The sequence below is a fragment of the Lepidochelys olivacea genome, assembly GCF_965140295.1.
Source record: "Lepidochelys olivacea isolate rLepOli2 genome assembly, chromosome: 3".
Classification (NCBI taxonomy): Eukaryota; Metazoa; Chordata; order Testudines; family Cheloniidae; genus Lepidochelys; species Lepidochelys olivacea.
This window is the reverse complement of record NC_140413.1, coordinates 140,627,532-140,647,930: the sequence shown is the minus strand read 5'-3', so window position 1 is coordinate 140,647,930 and position 20,399 is coordinate 140,627,532. Positions and strand designations below refer to the sequence as shown.

Below are 20,399 nucleotides of genomic sequence, written 5' to 3'. Positions count from 1 at the left end.
ATCAGCTTAAGCTCCACCTGGCCAAACATAACTGCTAATGTTTTCCCCCGAGCCCCCTGTGACAGGTTTGGTCACAGAGATCCCCTTGGAACTGTCACCTGAGGTGCTGAAGTTACCTCTGAGCCCGGTTTCCCTGCCAGCTTGGGACTCCAGAACCCTGCCTTGTTGACCCAGACATGCTATCCTGCTGCAACACAGACCCAGGTCTGGTCCAAAGCTGCAGACTTTAACCAAAAACTGATCAGCAGGTCACCTATCTCCGGCACCCAGACATCCAGTTCCCAATGGGATCCAAACCCCAAATAAATCTGTTTTACTCTGTATAAAGCTTATACAGGGTAAACTCATAAATTGTCTGCCCGCTATAACACTGATAGAGAGAGATGCACAGCTATTTGCTCCCCCAGGTATTAATCACTTACTATGGGTTAATTAATAAACAAAAGTGATTTTATTAAGTATAAAAAGTAGGATTTCAGTGGTTTCAAGTAATAACAGACAGAACAAAGTAAGTCACCAAGCAAAATAAAGCAAAAACATGCAAGTCTAAGCCTAATACATTAAGAAACTGATTACCCTCAGAGATGTTCCAGTAAGCTTCTTTCACAGACTAGACTCCTTCCTAGTCTGGGCCCAATCCTTTCCCCTGGTACAGTCCTTGTTAGTTCCAGCAGACCTCTTAGGTGGAAAGCAGGGATGTTCTCATGACTGCAGCCCCCTTTGTTCTGTTCCACCCCCTTTTATAGCTTTGGCACAAGGCAGGAATCTTTTGACTCTCTGGGTCCCCACCCCTCCTTCGAAATGGAAAAGTACCAGATTTAAGATGGATTCTAGTATCATGTGACCTGGTCACATGTCCTGTGAGACCTCATTCTTCATTACTCACGGGCTGGCCCTCACCTACACAGGAAAGCTTGCAGGTAAATAAACCAATTGTCCTTGTCAATGGGAGCCATCAAGATTCTAAACAACCATTAATGGCCCACACTTTGCATAATTACAATAGGACCTCAGAGGTGTACTACATATTTCTAGCTTCAGATACAAGAATGATACATGCATATAAATAGGATGAACTCACTCAATAGATTATAAGATTTGTAATGATACCTTACAAGAGACCTTTTACATAAATCATATTCCAGTTACATTATATTCACATTCCAAGCATATTTTCATAAAGCATATGGAGTTCAACGTCACACCCTCTCCTCCTCCTCTTTTCTCAATCATTATGGACAACACCACCATTCTCCCTGTCACTCAGGTCCATAATCTGGGTGTCATCTTTGACTCTTCCCTGTCTTGAATCTCACATCCATCACATGTGTTTAAATCTTGCTGACTCTTTATGTACAATATCTCTAAAACACAGACTTTCCATTCACACAACTAAAACTCTTGTCCAGACTCCTCCTCACCTTGTGTCTCAACTACTACAACCTCCTTTCTGGCTTTGACAAATGCAATGTTGCCCCCCTTAAAGGCTGCTGCAGAGATCATTTTCCTAGCCCATTACTTTGACCACATCACCCCTCTCTTTGCAGCTCTCCACTGGTTTATCCTTCTCTGTCACATAAAACATCAGTCACTGTCTTCACTTTTAAGGCCCTTCTTGGTCTACTGCCACCCAACCTCTCATTTCTCCATCACTATCAAAATGTCCATTCCCGCTTCTAATCGGCCAATAATGCCAGCCTCCATCACCCACTTGTCACATGTTCGACAAGCACCTTCTTGTTTTCTCCCATGCCATCCCTCACACTTTGGAGGTACTCCCCATAAACATCCACAAAACCACCTCAATGTCCTCCTTCAAATTCCTGCTTAAATCTCTCCTTTGCCTTCATACCTACAAAAAACTTGACCGTGGGTAAGCTGCTGGTGTGCTAAGACTATCATGCTGAGCAATATTATTGTTTCCTTATACTTCCCCATGTCTCTGTCTGTGTATACCTGTTGTCTCTTGTCTTATACTTAGATTGTAAACTGTTTGGGTCTGTTCTGGTCTTTTTGTTCTGTGTTTGCACAGTGCCTAGCACAATGTGGGCCTCATCCATGACTGGGGCTCTTAGGTGCTATCACGATACAAATAATAATTTTTATTTACACTCTTTTTGGTGGTAGTTACAAATGCCTTTCATTTGATACTTTTTTCTGGGTAAAAGGTGTGTCTCACCCTATATGCTTTCATTCTCTTAAGTGTTTTCTACACAATAAGGTACTTGTATGTTGATAGCTTTCTTTATAAAATATTGCAGCAGTTAACAGAAAGTACAAATGTCAAAAATGAGAAATAATCCTCACTCTTGCAAGATGCATTTCACCCTTTTGGCTGCTGCATGGATGTACAACACTATAGTAATCCACTTTGGCTGGCATGGGTGAGTGGAAACACTAAATGTAGATTTCAGAGTTCCATAACTTAATGTCCAATTTCAATTGTACTAGCATTTAAAACTAGCAGCATTTAAAAAGTACAGTAAAAAATAATTTGAGTGAATTTTGTGTAAAATTTTCTGACTGGTCATATAGAAATTTAAAAATACATGGAAGAAGCAATACAGAATTTGACTGGTATGCCTCGGATAATGTAACTTTAGATGTATGACTGAAATTAATTGCCAAAACACAGATTTCATCCAGCACAGCATTATGCAGCTAGCAACAGCAGTGAAAGTGTTAATATAGTTGAGGATGATATTGTGGTAGTGATAGTGAATAGGCTTGCTTAAAGACAAAGACGGAGAAACATAACATTCTTTTTGAAAGTGTAAAAGCACTGTTGAATTCAATTACACCAATATATATATTTTGTTACCCTTGTATTCCCTAGCAGAAGTGGTGTGACTCAGTGGAGAATCAAGTAAAATCTTTTTAAAGACCTATCCACCGAACCTGACTGCTGCGTTAAAAATAACAGAATATGGTGATAGCTATAAAGAACGTTTAGCAGGGTACTACTCTCATGAACAGGTAGTTTTGTTCCTGGACTGGCTTTCATCCATTTCTCTGGTTTCCCCCACATTCACCACAATGAATGATCATATTGGTGGGTTGTGGGATTATAACATCAGAGATAAACCAATCATTCTCTTCTTCCTCCTTTTTTCCTCTTCCACTCTCAAGATGATTTGCATACTACAATTTATTAAAATGTTGTTAAAGTTCTTAAATCTTTGTGTAAAATTTTTCATGATATGCAGATTTACAGAAAAGTGCAATTTATTTGACTCTCCACTAATCCACTTCAGATTATCCGAATTGAACATTACTATGGAGAATTAGCAAGAATGAGACTTTTTATAATGAAGAGTGCAAATGGTCAGAACTCATAAACTGCATAAGATTAATCTGCCTCTCAGAGAAAGATGTAATTTAGTTTAATAACAGACTGTAAAAGGCTAACATCTGGACACTTGCAAAATGTAATATATTGGAACTTGTTCATGTGTTAAAATATTTTTTAAGAAGGAATTCAAAATATTGAAATTATAAACAAAATATTCTTATAATTCAGGATTATATTTCAGCATAGTCTCCCCAGGAAATCACAGTTATGTTTATGCAGAATTTTTTATTTTTTCATATAATTAAAAGTAATCTGTTTCATTAGAGTAGGAATCTTGTTGACTGGCTGAATTGTTCTTGAATGTTTCCCAGCATTCACCTGTCAAAGGAGTGCCTCAGAAATAATAAATTATTCAAATATTTTTTCACTTTTTATTCCTTTGTAATCCTTCATCTCAGAGGGCAACCTGATACCTTTTGATATGAAAAAATGTTGCCAACCCAGTTGCAATTCATCATAAACTTTATTTAGAGTTCAGCATAATGTCTTTTTGTATATTCAGCAGTTCCTTTAACGCCTTCTGAAGGAAGCAGGTTATTAAGTAGAGTCGTATTTGAGTTTTATAGGTGTGAAAATTTAGAAAGTAAGTTAGGTATTATATAATCAGTATGCAGCATGAACCAAACTTGTGCATACTCTACATGTTCTGTACATTTACAACAGGATGATGCATTTGCATAATACTGTAAAATACAGTGTAAAAGTTTTCAGTAGTATTTCCTACAGTACCTCTCCAGTGAGGCAATCAAAGATTTTTCATTTTACTAGTAGAAAACTTGAGTAAGTGTATGCCAGTTGTGCACACCTGCTAAATTGAGTAGATTAAATCTTGATTTATATAAAATGATTCATGCTAATATCAGCAGAGAATTTGGCCCATAGTAACATAGTGAGAATCAGCATAGACTGACAACTATCAATCTTGCACTATAACAGAGTCCTTCAACTTGAAAATCAAGAGGAATTTTTCAAAGGCACCAGTTAGAGGTGGGCACCTAGCTGACCTTAGTGTCTGAAAAATCTTCCCCCAAATTTTGTTGTCCACCAGTGTGAGATTCTGTTACAAGACAAACGCAGTGCAGGGCAACTGGAGTTGTGCTAACGAATTGTGTCCTTATAAACTTACATCTCTCTAAAACAGGTAAAATCTGTCATATCCGAGAAACACATTTTGGAGTGAGAGCACTATTCTTTGCTGTATCATTTATTTGCAATACCATTTGCAGTTTAACCCAAAAGACCAGCTGAGTTAGGTTCTGAATTTAAGTACATATATTTCAGCAGTTCCACACAAGAGTGTTTGCTAGAGATTAAAAATAAACTGAGATGCATCTGTGTTTAGGAAATAAATGAATTTGAGGGGAAAAAGAAATCATTTTGTTTTGCTGGCTTCTCCCCTATTTGTCTATAGACAATGATGGATAAGAATCTCAATGGTTGCACTATAAACTACCCCAAAATTCCACAGTTCTCTTGCCCAGCATAGTATCACCACCTTTTTGGAAGTTACTTATAGTGGTGGCTCCTCAGAGAAGGGAAAGTCTATACAATTTATCTTTCTTGCTATTTAAAAACACTTCTTACCTATGTTATCAGAAGAGGTTAAAGCAGGAGCATGAGGCAGCTAGGAAGGGAAGAGGAAAGTTATAATGTTTGTTTTGGGGGTCAGGAGGCATATGGAGTGAAAGGGTACTTCTGCACTTCAAGCTGGGGGTATAATTCCCAGCTCAAGAAGACGCACCCATGCTAGCTTTGATCAAGCTAGTGCACTAAAAGTAGAGGTTAGCTGCTGTGACACAAGCAGCACCGCACCAAGTATATACCCATTTAAGACCATAAGTACATACTTGAAGCAGCCAGCCCCTCATGTGGCTACACTCTATTTTTAGCATGCTAACTCCATGAGGGCTAGCACAGCTATGTCTCCTTGAGCTGGGGATCACGTCCGCAGACGTATGCTAAGTGTGATCTTGGGAGGACAAAGCCAGCATGCAGATCTGTGTTGGTGCTAACTTCTAGGCTTTTCAAGTCTCCTATATTTGGAGCAGAGTGTTTAGTGTGACGGAAATAAAATGGAGAGCTGCACTGTCAGTTAAGTGTATTGGAGAGAAGGTAAGGCAAGTGGGACTTAATACCACAAGGAAAGGGATAGGAGGGAAGGCAGCAGTCTTGCAGGCACATGAGGAAAACTTCCAAAAGTATTTGGATTAAAAAGTTGCAAAAACTATCAAAAACATCAAAATTGTTACAGAAGTGTTTTCTATACCATTTTCACTTTTTAAAAATTCACAATTTTTTTAAAATAAAATCGGTTCCATTTTGATCCCTACACAATGGAACAACTTTAAAATGTATTGGAAGTTTTTTCCTGACCAGCTTTAGTTATTGAGATCCACCAATGTGATATATGCCATCATGTGCCAGCAATGCCCCTCTGCCATGTACATTGGTCAAACTGGACAGTCTCTACGTAAAAGAATAAATGGACACAAATCAGATGTCAAGAATTATAACATTCATAAACCAGTCGGAGAACACTTCAATCTCTCTGGTCACGCGATCACAGACATGAAGGTCGCTATCTTAAAACAAAAAAACTTCAAATCCAGACTCCAGCGAGAAACTGCTGAATTGGAATTCATTTGCAAATTGGATACTATTAATTTAGGCTTAAATAGAGACTTGGAGTGGCTAAGTCATTATGCAAGGTAGCCTGTTTCCTCTTGTTTTTTCCTACCCCCCCCCCCCCAGATGTTCTGGTTTAACTTGGATTTTAACTTGAAGAGTGGTCAGTTTAGATGAGCTATTACCAGCAGGAGAGTGAGTTTGTGTGTGTATGGGGGTGGGGGGGATGTGAGAACCTGGATTTATGCAGGAAATAGCCCAGCTTGATTGTCATGCACATTGTGTAAAGAGTTGTCACTTTGGATGGGCTATCACCAGCAGGAGAGTGAATTTGTGTGGGGGGGTGGAGGGTGAGAAAACCTGGATTTGTGCTGGAAATCACTTTAGATAAGCTATTACCAGCAGGACAGTGGGGTGGGAATAGGTATTGTTTCATATTCTCTGTGTATATATAAAGCCTGCTGCAGTTTCCACGATATGCATCTGAGGAAGTGAGCTGTAGCTCACGAAAGCTTATGCGCTAATAAATTGGTTAGTCTCTAAGGTGCCACAAGTCCTCCTTTTCTTTTTGAGATCCATCAGTTACCAGTACTGGGACATGAAGTTAAACACTGGTGGCCACAGGTATGTGGCCTTGATTAAATTCTAGCTGGTTCAGTGTGGTTGTGATTGGACTTGAGAGGCAACAGAAAGGAAATTTGCCCCTTTAAATCCTAGAAACCTGCTGCTAGAGCCTATGTGTAGATAGGTAGAAGTATCCATACTTCAGTCTGTATCTAGACATAACAGGAGGTGAGAGGAGATATGCAGAAATCAGGGGAAAGGCAGCACAGAAAAGGAAAATACTGATAGATTATTGAGCAGAAAAGAGAGAAAATACAAGAGGCTAAAAAAAATAAGCATGGGGAAAGGGAGAAATTAAAAGATAAGGAGAGCTAATGATAGAGAAAAATAGAAAAGATGGAGAAACAAACAGCATTAACTCTGGAGTGAGTCAGACTGAAGCCAGCAGAAGAATCTGATCACCTGACCTAGAGGTAGGAAAAAATTGAAATAATAAAATTGATAATAAGAGGGTAAATGAGGAAAAAGGGGAAAAGCTAAGTGTCATATCTGAGTGAGTGTCCTAATACCTTCCGCAATTTCTTGGAAAAGCATTGAGTGCCTCCTGGTGAATTTTGGAAAATAGAATATTTAGAAACAATTCTGCTTATATATCTTAGATTTTCTGAACTTTTCTTCTACTAAGGATATTTACATTCAACAGGAATATGTTCTTCTGGTCTAGCTGCATATTCCCTACATGAAGTACTAATCCCCTGTTTGTTTGTCGCATCACAATCGTTTCCACAGAAACTAACAAGTGTGATGCCAAAAACAGAGCATTATGACTTCAGATAAGGAGTAAGGAACAGTAAATAATTCTTAAGCACTAAAGAAACCGTGTTCATACTGATATCCAGAATGATAGACAAGCCAGTAGAAGATGCAGAAAGTATAGCCGGAGCTGATTCTCTATACAGTGTTTCCCAAACGTCTCCAGGAGTTATTTGCGCCAGTACTACAGGACCTAACTAGCTTTACTCTTTCTGTAGCTCATCAATCTGCAGGTAAGTCCTAATGGTTCAAAATTAGTCTGACTTTCAGGTCTGCAGGCTTGAAGTTTGATAACTTTGAAGGTGAGTTTTACATCTTCACTCCCTGTCAGAAAACCTTGAATATCTTCAGGCCACCTCTCTGAGTATATCTGTAACCAAATGGTTTTGTCCCAGTAGAACTACTCAGTCCTAAAGAGGTGGGCTCCTTCACAAGGGTGTCATCTTTCTCCATACCCTTGATAATTTTCTGGTTTATTCTGTCTTCTTGGAAAAGAGGTTTTATTAATGCCTATCCTTGCTCTGGCTTTGTCTATTAAGGCACTAATTCTCTTCTTCCTTTGGTCCTTTGCCTTGTTCCCACTGCACTGAGTGTGTGTCTACTCTACAATGGGGAGGTGTGATTGCAGCATGTCTAGGCATACCCAAGTAGCTTTGGTCAAAGCTAGTTTGGGTAACAATACCAGTGAAGCCACGACTGTGTGAGTCGCTGCATGGGCTAGCTCTGCTCACCCAGGATCCTGGTAACATACCTGAGTAGAATCATAGGCCTGGAAGGGACCTCGAGCGGTCATCTAGTCCAGTCCTCTGCACTCATGGCAGGACTAAATATTAGCCAGAGCCCCTGCTGCCACCATTTCACAGCTATTGTTATGCAAGCTAGCTTTGATCTAGCACAATCAAAGCTAGCTCAGATATGTCTACACATGGTACAATCCACACTTCCTGATTGCAGTGTAGACATACCCTGAGCCAGCACTTCTTAGTGAATTGAAACATTTGACAAGAAAAACTCATGATGTTTATGGTTTGATATTGAGACAACAGTGACTGTGAAGATCAATAGCAAAGTCAGGAGGAGCAATTAGGACAAATTTGAGCTGCCTGCAAAATTTAAAGTATAATAAAGGGGCACAGGTTTTGAAAAAATAGACCCTTCTACCATGATGGTAATTTTTAGGCTGAGGTCTCTGAAAGAGCTTAAGGGAGCTGGTGCCAAACACCAACTGCAATTCATTGGAATTTGGACACATAACCCTCTTAGGTGCTTTGAAAAATCCCAGCCTTTAAGACATGTAAAATGCTACACATCACACCAATTTCACGTATAAAAAATAATGATTTCCGGAGAGAGCCCTCACTAACTTGGTGATTGTTTAAAGTGTGTGGCCTTTTGATGGTGCTTTAAATTAATTAATTTCCCTGCCTGGACACTTATGGATGGCACTGTCTCCTGAATGGGAAAAACATAGATAAATTCCTTCTTGTTCTGAAATACCAGTAACAAATGCAATGATTGCAGTTGCATTTTCGTGTGTTTAATAACTAATTGTATTATTCAGGGGAAGGCAAATTTGAGGATATACTCTCACATGGAGTGATAGTTAGTGGCTTTTATTCACTACTTGAAAATAAAGTTGCAGTAACCCAAACATTAAATACCCATAGATCCCCTTTTCTTTGTGATGTGACACTTTGACAACCTGAAATGACATTTATGTGATGTAGCAAGAGAATATAAAAACTGTTCAATACTGCAGGGAAATAATAAAACAAGAAATTGTCTTTGAAGCACCTACTATAAGGGTGCTCTAAAATAAACAATAAAAGGAAATTTGTTTTTACTGTACTAAAACTCTCATGTTACTAAGTTATATACATACAGCTGAGGTTTCTAAGATTCTCGGTCACTAGAGAAAAGATTTTCTGTCCACCCTCAGAAACCATGTGCTGTAATATGTTTGATTAACGAAAAAACTATCAGCATTACTAAATGAGTTTATAAAGTCTGCACAACACAACTGTCTTCATATTTTTCTTTATTTTGCTACCATACTGTATTTTCCATTAATTTATTTAAAAGAATGAAAATGAGGAGTCATGTTTGATCTATTAACATTATTTTTTCACTTCTATTTGCAAGTCTTGTAAAATACAAGATCAATAAAAGATTTTTTTTGCCTGTTATAAAAACATCAGATTGAAAAAACAGTTCTGTGTGGTAGGAAAAGTAGGAGTGATATTTAGATATATGTTTTCAAAACAGTGCAAGTATTTAGATGTGACTGCAATTTTTATTGTCAATAGTAGTTATACAAGGAGTTAGCTACAAATTCCATTGAAAATATAACCCTTAATGCTAGGACTGTGGCAATTGTCTTCATTTCAAATTCCAGTTTGTCAGGGTTTTCAAAGCCCTTTTTATTTATTTATTTATTTATTTTTTACATCCTAGGTCAGTAGATCTTTGAAACACAGTGTATTTGATAATGTATCTCTTTTTAAAATAAAATTTTTGCATTTCTTGTTTATAGAATATTGTTTAAGGACAAAGACCGGAATTGGGAAGAAATTGAAAACAAGTTACGAACTGAAAGCGAAGTTCCTATTGTAAAAACTTCAAGCATGGTATGAAGAAGTATCTTCTTGGGATGGAATGAGACCCATTTTTACCTGGTTTCTGATCCATAAATGATTGGGCATGTTTTAAAGGGGAAGAAGCAAGGCAATAATCTCGAGAAAAAGTTTGAGGATTTAGGAGACTTTCTGCCTCAGCAGCTCTTAAATTAGTTAAAATTTTCATACTTCAGGGATATTGAACAAAATTACAAGAAAAACATTGTGTTCTCTAGAATTCAGCATCTTAAGAATGTTCATTTAAAATACTACAAAGCGTAGCTCAACCATTGTGTTCATATGCATTTTGTTAGGCATATTACATTAGGACCATAAACCAAAGGCTAGCGTATTCAGAACATGTCACTCTGAGTGAGAAATGGCCTGAAATAACCTGAGAGATTTTTTTCTGAAGAATGGCTTAATAAATCAAGGTGTCAAAACAAACACCGACTCCTTAAAATACATTTAATTTGAGCAAAGAATAATTTAGTAACCCTCAGCATTTAAAATCTGGATTATGTTTATGGAGGAGTTCTCACTGGAATTATTTCACATGCTTGAGGAAGACAGATTTAATTACTGACCCTTACTATTTAGAAAAATAGTTGTGCTTTGATGTAAGTGAATGAAAATACTTAGGAAATATCATCAGAAGAGCCCTCTTCAAAATTAAGCACATTTGTTTTCTGCTTTTCAATTGACATTATGAAATGTGTAAGTAAGAATTTGTTATTCCTTCTTATTTAAGGCCAGATTGTGGCCCATCTTGAGCGCAAGGGCAAGGGAGTGGAGCATGTGAGTTACCCCCTTACTCTATTGCACTTTACCACTGCTTCCTGCAAGAAGAGGGAAACACGCTCTGCAGAGCTACTACATCACCTCCTGATGCCCAAAGGACTGGGAAGTGTAGTCACACCAGTGCATTTGGAGTGTCCACACCCATCAAGTCTACTCCCTTCCTGGAGCAGTGGGGAGATCAGGAAGGAGACTGAATTTACTAGTCACATTCTCACAGCACAACAATGCACTGTTCCTTGCAATGGGCTAAATCACAAGCTGATTAACCCTTAGTTTTCAATCTTATTAACTCAATAGATATTAGAACACTGATGTCATGTTCAAATGTGGAATCTGCTGAAAGATATTGCCTCAATCCATCAAACCCAAGATAATTGGCTCAAGTCTTTCTTGGCCACCTTGATTAATCCAATTCATGGATTCTTGAAAACAGAAGTCTTTCAAAAGGATTCTGGAAGTCAGTTGCTATTTTGCAAAATTCTTAGCTTTAAAAGAAGAATGTTTCTTCATTGCTCTTTCCAAAGCATTATGAATATTAGAACTTTGCTGCTTCACGGTACATCTACAGTACGAAATTATTTTGAAATTATTCTGTTCAAATTTTTGGAAGGGACTGTGTACATTCGGTCTTGTGTGTCCCCACTAAAGCGCGTGAATTTGGTGAAGTGTGTCCACAGTACCAAGGCTAACGTTCCTCTTCTCTTTGTGTTCATTTAACACTTCACGGGACTCCGCAATTGTTTGCCTCCACACATTCAGCTGATCCCTGTCAGTGCGGGAGGACTGCATGAGCTCAGCAAACATGTCATCCCGAGTTCGGTTTTTCCGCCTTCTAATCTGGACCAGCCTCTGGGACAGAGTAGATAGGGGCTGCGTTGAAACATTTGCACCTGTGGGAGGGAAAAAAAGGGAGGGTAGTATTTTAAAAGATACATTTTAGAGAACAAAGGGGACACTTTCTCAGTGAAACAGGTAATTCATAGTACACAGCACATGTTCTTTCTGTACAAGGTCGCATTTTGCCTCTTTTACTGAAGTGCCTGCTACTCTGGTGTGAGTAAGCCATCACACGAGGCTGGGCAACAGAATTCAGCTTGCAGGCAGCCATGGTAAGCCCTAGTGGCACGCAGGGTTCTGCTTCTTCCGCATTCATTTCAATGCTTTGAAACTGCCAGGCCCCCTTTCCCATAGCAAACAATGCCTGGTGGGTTTGCCATATAAAAGGAGGGCCTGCAGGCTCTCTGGGATGATCGCTTCACACAATACCCCCACCCCACACACACACACACCCCGTGTGGCTCCAATGAGGCTCTGAGCAGGGATGAGTCCTTTAAACTAAACGCGAACAGGCCAGCACGACTGGGTTTCCTCCCACCCCCAACCGTTTGGCTCCCATCAGGCTCTCACTCACCAGAAGTGCCTTCTCCAAAGTCATGGTCCAGGAGCCCGCATTGGGAGTGGGCGGAGGCTATTGGGTCCAGCGTTAAGAATAGTTCCTGGCTGGGGGGAAAACGGATACCACACTTGCCACCTGTGCACTTTCATCTTCCAATAACTCATCCTCCTTGCTCCGTGCAACTTCCCCCTTGCAGGTGTCCACGGACAGTGGTGGGGTAGTGGTGGCGTCACCCCCCATAATTGCATGCAGCTCACAGTAGAAGCGACATGCATGGGGCTGTGACCCAGAGCACCCATTCGCCTCCCTGGCTTTTTGGTACGTTTGCCTGAGCTCCTTGATTTTTGTACGACACTGCTCTGTGTCCCTGGAGTAGCCTCTTTCCGTTATGGCCCTGCAGACTTGAGCGTACGTATTTGTGTTTCTTTTTTTGGAACGTAGTTCTGCCATAACAGATTCGTCTCCCCAACGTGTGAAGAGATCCAGTACCTCCCGTTCAGACCATGCGGGAGCTCATCTGCGAATCCAGGACTGCATGGTCTCTTGTGATGGTGGACTCTGCATGGTCGCCTGTGATGGTGGACTATCCTGATGGTGACCAAACAGGAAATGAAATTCAAAAGTTCCCGGGGCTACTGGAACTGCCTACCTGGCTACTGCATCAGAGTTGAGAGTGTTGTCCAGAGCGGTCACAAGGGAGCATTCTGGGATAGCTCCCGGAGGCCAATAATGTCGAATTGCGTCCACAGTACCTGTAACCCGGAACTGCGATCTCGATTTTAGCGCTACTCCACTTGCCGAGGTGGAGTACAGAAATCAGATTAAAGAGCCCTTTAAATCAAAAAAACTGGTTTGGTCATGTGGATGGAATCAGCTTTATTTTGAATTAACTCAGCTAATTCCGAAATAGCCACATACTGTAAACCAGGCCTCAGTTTACAGTTCTAACATGCCCAATTGGTATTCTAGAGGTAGGATTATAGATGCACCCAAACTGACCTTATTGCAGGTATTCCACAACAACACGGTACAATATTAAAATGAAATGACTTCATAGCTACAGTTTTGTGTTAACGTATCAGTAATGTAAGTACTGGTACATTAGTGACTGCAGCCCTTATGGCTGTGGGGTAACTATCTGGTCATAATCATGGTTACCTAATTTTCTTTTGTGGTGCCTAGACTGTACAGCTCAGACTTTCCAGGCATGGCCACCATGTTAGCTGGGTGCTCAACTCTAGTAAATTATATTAGAGCCACCATCAAGCTAACCTCTGCCATTCAAAATACCTCTTGTCTTGGGGTATAAGCTATCCTGATTCCCCCTAAATCAGGTTGAAACGTGAAGCATCTTCCCCACAACCCCTAAAAATGAATGTATATTGTAACTTTCCTGCAAGGCCTTGCCGGTTAGCTGCCTCAATGTTCTGGCAAAATGGTTCTTTCCAACCCTGGTACCATGAGGGGATTCAGTCTGGCTCATGGATAATAGGTTTTGCGGGTCCATGAGCAAGGAATGGAATGAGCCTTGATATCCATGTGCCCCATTTAAGGGACTAATGTGGGCAACTGGCCAGTCAAAGGAATTCTTTGTTTCTGATAGGACAACCAGTGGTGCATCCCACAGCAGTGCAGCCTCACCTAACTGGCCATCTGGCCAGGGACCCTGGTTATTTCTTCCCCTTCCCACCCCACCCCACCCATCATCTCCAACAAGAGCCACTGCTACCACAGGGAGATACAACCCAAATAACTTATGAGAAGATTTCTTTTAAGTTTACTGTTGAACTATTAAATCTGCTTTTTCTTAGTGAAAAGTAGCACTAGAAGTTTGAATGTATGTTTCTTCCCCAGGAGATTTCATCAATCTTGCAGGAGCTGAAAAGAGTTGAAAAACAGTTGCAAGGTATTTCATGTTTTATACAGTTTTGCTGCATTATGTCTAAATGTATTGCAGAAACCCCTAATAAATACTGACCTGAAGTACAGGGTTAGACATTTTCCATTAAAACCATGTAAATCTTATTCACTTCTTACTAAATATGAATGCTGGGAGAATATATTGTGAACTGAGCTAAATTACATGACTCGGGAAGAGCGAAATTTTCTCCACTGGCCAGTTTCTTACTGTTCATAGAAGAAACAATTTTTTTTGTCGTTGTTTGAACCAGTGTATTATATATTAATTCTGTTTGAAGTAGTTAGAATCTCCATGTAAGCTAAAACAAGACTTCCATAATGTGTATATAGAAGGAATAAACCAAAATGTTATTTTAATAAATTATAATAATGATAAACAGTAATCAAACATTAATATAATATGAATAACATCTCGGTAAAGAGGATTTACTAAATTATTTTAAAACTATGGGGGAGGAAATTATTATGCACTTTGTATAGAAGAGAGAAGGCCAGAGTTAAAATGAAAAGGAGAGAGGCTCCCAAAAGAAACCAAAAGACTTACATCAGGAAAGCTTGACAGATTCAATATTTTTATGTATGTATTTATTTGGCAAGGGGCATTCAGCCTGGTTAACTTGGATAAATCAAGACCTCTCCAAGGCACTAATATCTTCATAGAACAATTCAGGACAAGAAAGAAAAATATAGTAGGAGTGCAGCATGTAGGGAGTGTCTAAAACAGGTTATTTGATTATGTCCAAAAATTAGGGACTTCCAGATTAATGCTGTAAAAGTGATATTTAAAATTACATGGTCCTCTCTACTTCAGAGTACTGAATAATTTCTTGATAATTCATGGCGCTACCAAAATACTACATAAATGCTAAACTGTTGCTTTTCCCTGTGTCAAGACTATTATGAGGATGTGTGGTGGGTGGAGATATATGCTCCAGTTATAAAAGTTTGCTATGCAGACATTGCTAAGAGTGAATCACATGTATATTGCACTGATAAAATAAATAAATGCAACTTTAAACTATTAATTAGCTGAGTTTGACTACATTAAAGAGAACCTACACTACAACATATATAAAATGTGTACACACGTAAATGTGTGTGAGGTGAAGAGCAGTTTCAACGGGAGAGATGGAGTGATGGTCCATGTATATGTATATTTCTTTGTGATGTTGGGTTGTGTTGTCTTGGTTTTTTGTATGTTGTATTGTAATTTGCTATTTTGTTTGTATTCTGATTTGATTTTAAACCCTCTATTAATCTATTACATTGATTACTGTGTTTGGGTTAAGTTACTTTACCTTAAAAAACTTAGAAATATGAGGTCCTGAGAAGGGTAACAAAATGTATGAGTGGGCACACATTTAATCAAAGATTAAAACACTGATTATTTAGGCGCTCAGACAATCTAATTCGACCTTATGGAAACATAGATCAATTCTGTTTGGAAAGCAGAAAAATACACAGTGAACATACCAAATAATTAATTGTACAGTGAAGCTCTATTAGGTACTTCAGTTTTCCCCACTTCCTAATGTAGTCAGTTAAAATGGGTAAAAGAAATTACTGTTTTATGCAACATTTAATCAATTTTTGGAATTTACTACTATAGGGTATTACTGAAGGAAATATAATATCTTAGTAATATTACAAATTACAGCCCCCCTTGTATGTGAATAAGAACTGCATCTGCCAGTACAGTTTAAGGGCTATTGGCCCTCATGGTACCAGATACAAGCTGATTATCAGCTAGTCTTAGAATGTTCACCCTCTCTTTTTTCTAACTAAACCATGCATTGTATAGGTTTTGTATAGTTTCTCTGAAGTATTGAGGCTTAATATATGAAAAGGCTTCTGCCAGAGGTAACATACCAAGCTACAGTCACCATCACGTTCTTGTGTTCAGGTAATTACTTTATAAGGTCCAGCAGACAAAAGGCCAGCATCTGTCAATATTCTGGCATTATAGAAATAATGAATAGAACCAAACCTATGCATCATCATTTCCATTCAGACTCTGAAAATGAAACAGAACAGTGCTGAGTTATTGATATTAATGGGTTTTCTGCAGACTCTTAACCCAGGGGAAGGGAATCAAAGATGTGTATGAATTCAAATGCTGAAAAGCATGACAAGACTTTAAAAGTTGTTTTTCTCAAAGCACAAAACCCTAATCTTCATTTTTGTTTTTTCTTTCCCTCCCCCCACTCCTTGATGGTTTAGTGATTAATGCTATGATTGACCCTGATGGCACTTTGGATGCTCTGAGCAACTTGGGATTCACAAGCCCTGTCTTACCAGCTCAACCTAAACATAAGTCCAGCCCTGTTTCTCACAGTACCCGCGCTCCGATACAACCAAACTGTCAACCAGAAGCTAGGGCCCTTCGGCCAGCTGTCATCTCTGTTCCAACTGCATTTGACAATGTTGAATCCAAGCCTGACTTCAGTATACATTTCAACAGGTTCAACCCAGATGGGGAGGAGGAAGATCCCAGTGTGCGTGAATGACATTATTAATTGTTGTCATAATTACCTTCAATATGGAATGTCTAGAAATAAATGAAGAGTCATAATGTTGGTTTTATACAAAAAAAAAAAGGTCAAATTGCAGTTGGTTTGTTAAACCAGTTTTCTTTAACTGTGATGCTTTGATTGTCATGCACGTCCTTTTCAAACCATACAGATGAGCATTGATACCAATGTAGAAAAGCAGATTGTGGCAGGTTTGCCGTTTGTGGTTGTGTGCTTTGCAAACATAATTATATCAGCAGTCTTTCCCTATATAGATTTTTCTTTTTAAGAGCCATGCTTTTAAGGTGACCTGCAAGCAGACTAACATCCAATGTTACTGAAACCCCAAGTCTCCTGTGCCAAGCTGTTCTATAAACGGACCTCTTCAATTATAGTTTGTATAGAATTATTGAACAGTTATGTTTGATGCTGAATAAGAGGATTTATATAGGATATACTGCCTTTGAGTACAATAACACATTAGTGTATAAGATAAGACAGACATTGCAAAGCATTCATTCTTGCGTACTGAAATTTTTAAACAGTTCTGTGATTTATATAACCTTGTTGCTGCGTAAATTGTCTTGGAGTTTACGAAGTTCAACTATTATGTTTGCACTAAGAATTTGCTGGGAGTGGTAGGTGAACATATCAATATCAATAGGAGTCAGTCTTCTGATGTACATAGAAAATTGATAATACTGTACTTGTTTCAACAGAGCAGTGTTTTTATTCCACTTTCCGAAAGGACAATTTGGCACTTTTTGATCTTGTTCAAAATGTCTTTTTGATCTGAATGAAAGTAGAAGGATTTAATATCTCATTTCTCTCCAAATGTTTGTCGAAACTATAAAACAAGTTTACACGTACAACTGTGTGGGACATTTAAAAGCATATTGAGGCAATGGGTTCTCATACTAAGTTGCCAATTCAGATGCAACGTAAGTTTACAAAAGCGATGTGTGTTTCTTGGAATGATCATGAGGGGTAAAATTTTCTTCCGAAGACTTGGAGATAGATGTCATAACTTGGTTGATCAACAGTTTCACTCCCAAGCAAATAAATTGCTTCTGTATATTTTCCTTTAGAATTCTCATAAGTCTGTCTCTGTCTTATACATTTAAAAGGACTCTGAAAGAAGACTGCTCATGTAGATTTCTTGCTTATACCACTGAAAAGCAAGTCTATTTAAAATATCTTACATAAACCTATTTTCTATATAAGTTGTCCCAGTAACGTAACATTTGGAAATAATAAAAATAAAAGTAAATGATCTTGTATTTCCAGAACACTAATTTGGAGGAATCTTATTTCTGTTAAATGTAACTAGTAGACTGGAATTTCCCTGCGTTTGCATCAGTCTCTGTATATTAATGTTTACACATACAGTTTTGCAGCTTTTATGAAATGGTCTTTAGTAGTTCAGCAATAATCCTATATAACATATGTTTAAAATACTTTCTGTACATTTTTTAATTGTACAGGATTTCAGAAGTCGCTAAAAAGTTGGACCAGTTAATAAAAATGCAAAAACATTTTTGTAGTGATGTAAGAAAACCAGTAATTTGTGGTATAATGGATTTCATATTTGTTTAAAATTTAAAAGAAAATAGAATATCCTTCTTGTACAACTCAATATTGTACTCCATTATTTTACAGAGGCTATAGGAAATGTTTGAAATGGTGCAGAAGAGCAAAAATAAATTGAAAATAGGGTCAGGTGTTGAAAAATTAGTGCACCAAAACCACCATCACAATTCTTTCTTTTGTTTAATCCTTGGGAACAGATTTTTTTCTCAGACACATGAAAAATAGGAAATGGTTTAGGAAAAATTTAGGCTCTCCACACAAGATTTTGTTTCTGTTCATTCAGGCATTTACACCCTTTTGTTCTGTAATAAGCGTTTTGCATTTACTATGTTATTTTGTATGGACACATTCTCCTTATTTATTTTTGTTACATTTATTATGTATGTTATTTTGTTATTTGCATTTACAACTCCATTTTTAAATAAAGTGTTTCTGGAACTTTATATAATGTGTGTGTGTGTGTGTGTATATGTAATTCAGTGGTTTAGAACTAGGAAGGTTCAGGTATTTCTGCTTTGTTGGAACTTAGATTAAATTACTCAGTTAGGAAATGGCATTTTCCTAAATGTAAGAAAGATAGTCTTTCTTTCCTGAAAGATGTTACAATGTACGTTGTTATGCCCGCAAGGGTGGAGGTGGGGAGGAGATACCAGCAAAAGGAGTACACTCAGGCCTCAGAATAGTAAACTACGCTTTATTGAAGGAAGGAAGGAAGGAAGGAAGGAGGGAAGAATTTATGCTTCAATCTGCGCGGGGAGCCCCTAGGATGCGCGGAGGGGCTCCAGAGGATTCTGGCCGTTCGGAACAGCTGACCAGGCAGGACGGGGGAGTCCTCTGTGGTGCTATATTCTCCACACTTATCTCGGGGTTACATGGGGTCAACAGCTGGTTACATTCTTATATGTAATAAGCATAAATCATACATATAAGAATGTAACCAGCTGTTGCGCTGCTCAAGATTGTTGTAATCCCTGACCTAACTGGAGGCTAGACATTTTGAGGTTAATTGAAATGAAAGTGAATCTTCCCAGGAAGTGGGTGCAGGCTGGGGGTCTGGTTCCCCTTCTCTCACTTGGGGACTGAAGTAGCTAATTTTTAACGAACAGTCATGTAATGTAAGTCTGCTACACTCCAGAGCATTCACACTAGTGTTTACAAATTCACTCTATTTTAGAAGTTGTTTCTTTGGTCTCTACAGCTCTCATATCAAGATCACTGGGGCTACTGTTAATTGGAACTGGGGCATAGTTCCATGGCAGGCAGTAATAACTTTAAAAATGCATGATTAAAATAAAAAATGTACTGCTCAGAGGACAATACCTGCCATAATCCATCAGTACTTCAAGAAACCTACATTACCAGCCACCCGTGCACAGCATAACTCATGTTCACCAACCACACTCTAATGGTGGCAGAGTATTGATTTATGGGGACCTCTTTCCAAGTGGTGGAATAAAAAATAATTGCACAAATCAGAATAACTTGGCTTGTGTTGTTTTCCTGGCCCTTACTGTCGTTTCTTGCAGCTGACAAATTCTTTCCTACAAAACTCTTGTCCACCAGCATCCATTTTTGTATTGGCTTTTTGTCCATGCTGGTGGCTAAGGTGGATGTTTTGTATTTGTTTCTTTAATTAGTTTCCTAATTATTAGTATAATTGCAGATTTTACATAGATTTTTTTTCTAAGAAGTTTCACATTTAAAATGAAAAAAGGTCCTCATTAACTTTCTTATTGTGAGAACAACAGAAACAGAAAACTGAGGAGCAAACAGTCTGTGCTAAATTTTCAACCAACACCAGCTTCTGATATAACTTCCCCAAGTCAAGACCACTGAAATGCTTCAACCAGGCTGTACTGCTCTGTCAGGGTTTGAGGTTTGAAGTCCATGGGACCTGTGGTCCTAAATCACTCTGGTACTTTTGAAAATCCCACCCTTAGGCTGCTAAACCGATATTTAGGAACTTAACTTTAGGCTCCTGTTTTCAAGATTTAGGCCTGTTGATATGAAAACGTACCTGATAACCTTAATACACTGAAAGTCTAAACATGTTCATTGTTAACAATGAAGCAATTTTGGTTTGAAGGGAGATCAATTTTATGCCACTGAGAAAAAAGTGTTTTAGTAAAAATACTGTTTTAGCTTCTGATTCAGCAAACACTTACGCCACATGCTTATCTTTAGGCACAAGTGATCATATTGAAGTCAATGGG

The 20,399-nt window shown here is 38.6% G+C and overlaps 1 protein-coding gene across 11 annotated transcripts in view; it reads left to right on the top strand.

Annotated features, from left to right (window-relative positions):
* The window catches only part of CEP170 (centrosomal protein 170), a 183,483-nt gene extending 164,897 nt beyond the window's left edge, over positions 1-18,586 (top strand). For 8 of the 11 annotated variants that reach the window (XM_084622211.1, XM_084622207.1, XM_084622204.1 and 5 more), the window contains 3 exons: positions 9,888-9,981; positions 14,021-14,072; positions 16,307-18,586. In XM_084622211.1, the coding sequence (XP_084478337.1) occupies positions 9,888-9,981; positions 14,021-14,072; positions 16,307-16,593 (433 nt within the window). In that variant the 3' untranslated portion in view covers positions 16,594-18,586. The remainder of the gene's footprint in view (positions 1-9,887; positions 9,982-14,020; positions 14,073-16,306) is intronic. The other 3 variants (XM_084622203.1, XM_084622209.1, XM_084622210.1) reach the window with 1 other exon arrangement.
* The last annotated feature ends 1,813 nt before the right edge of the window (positions 18,587-20,399 follow it).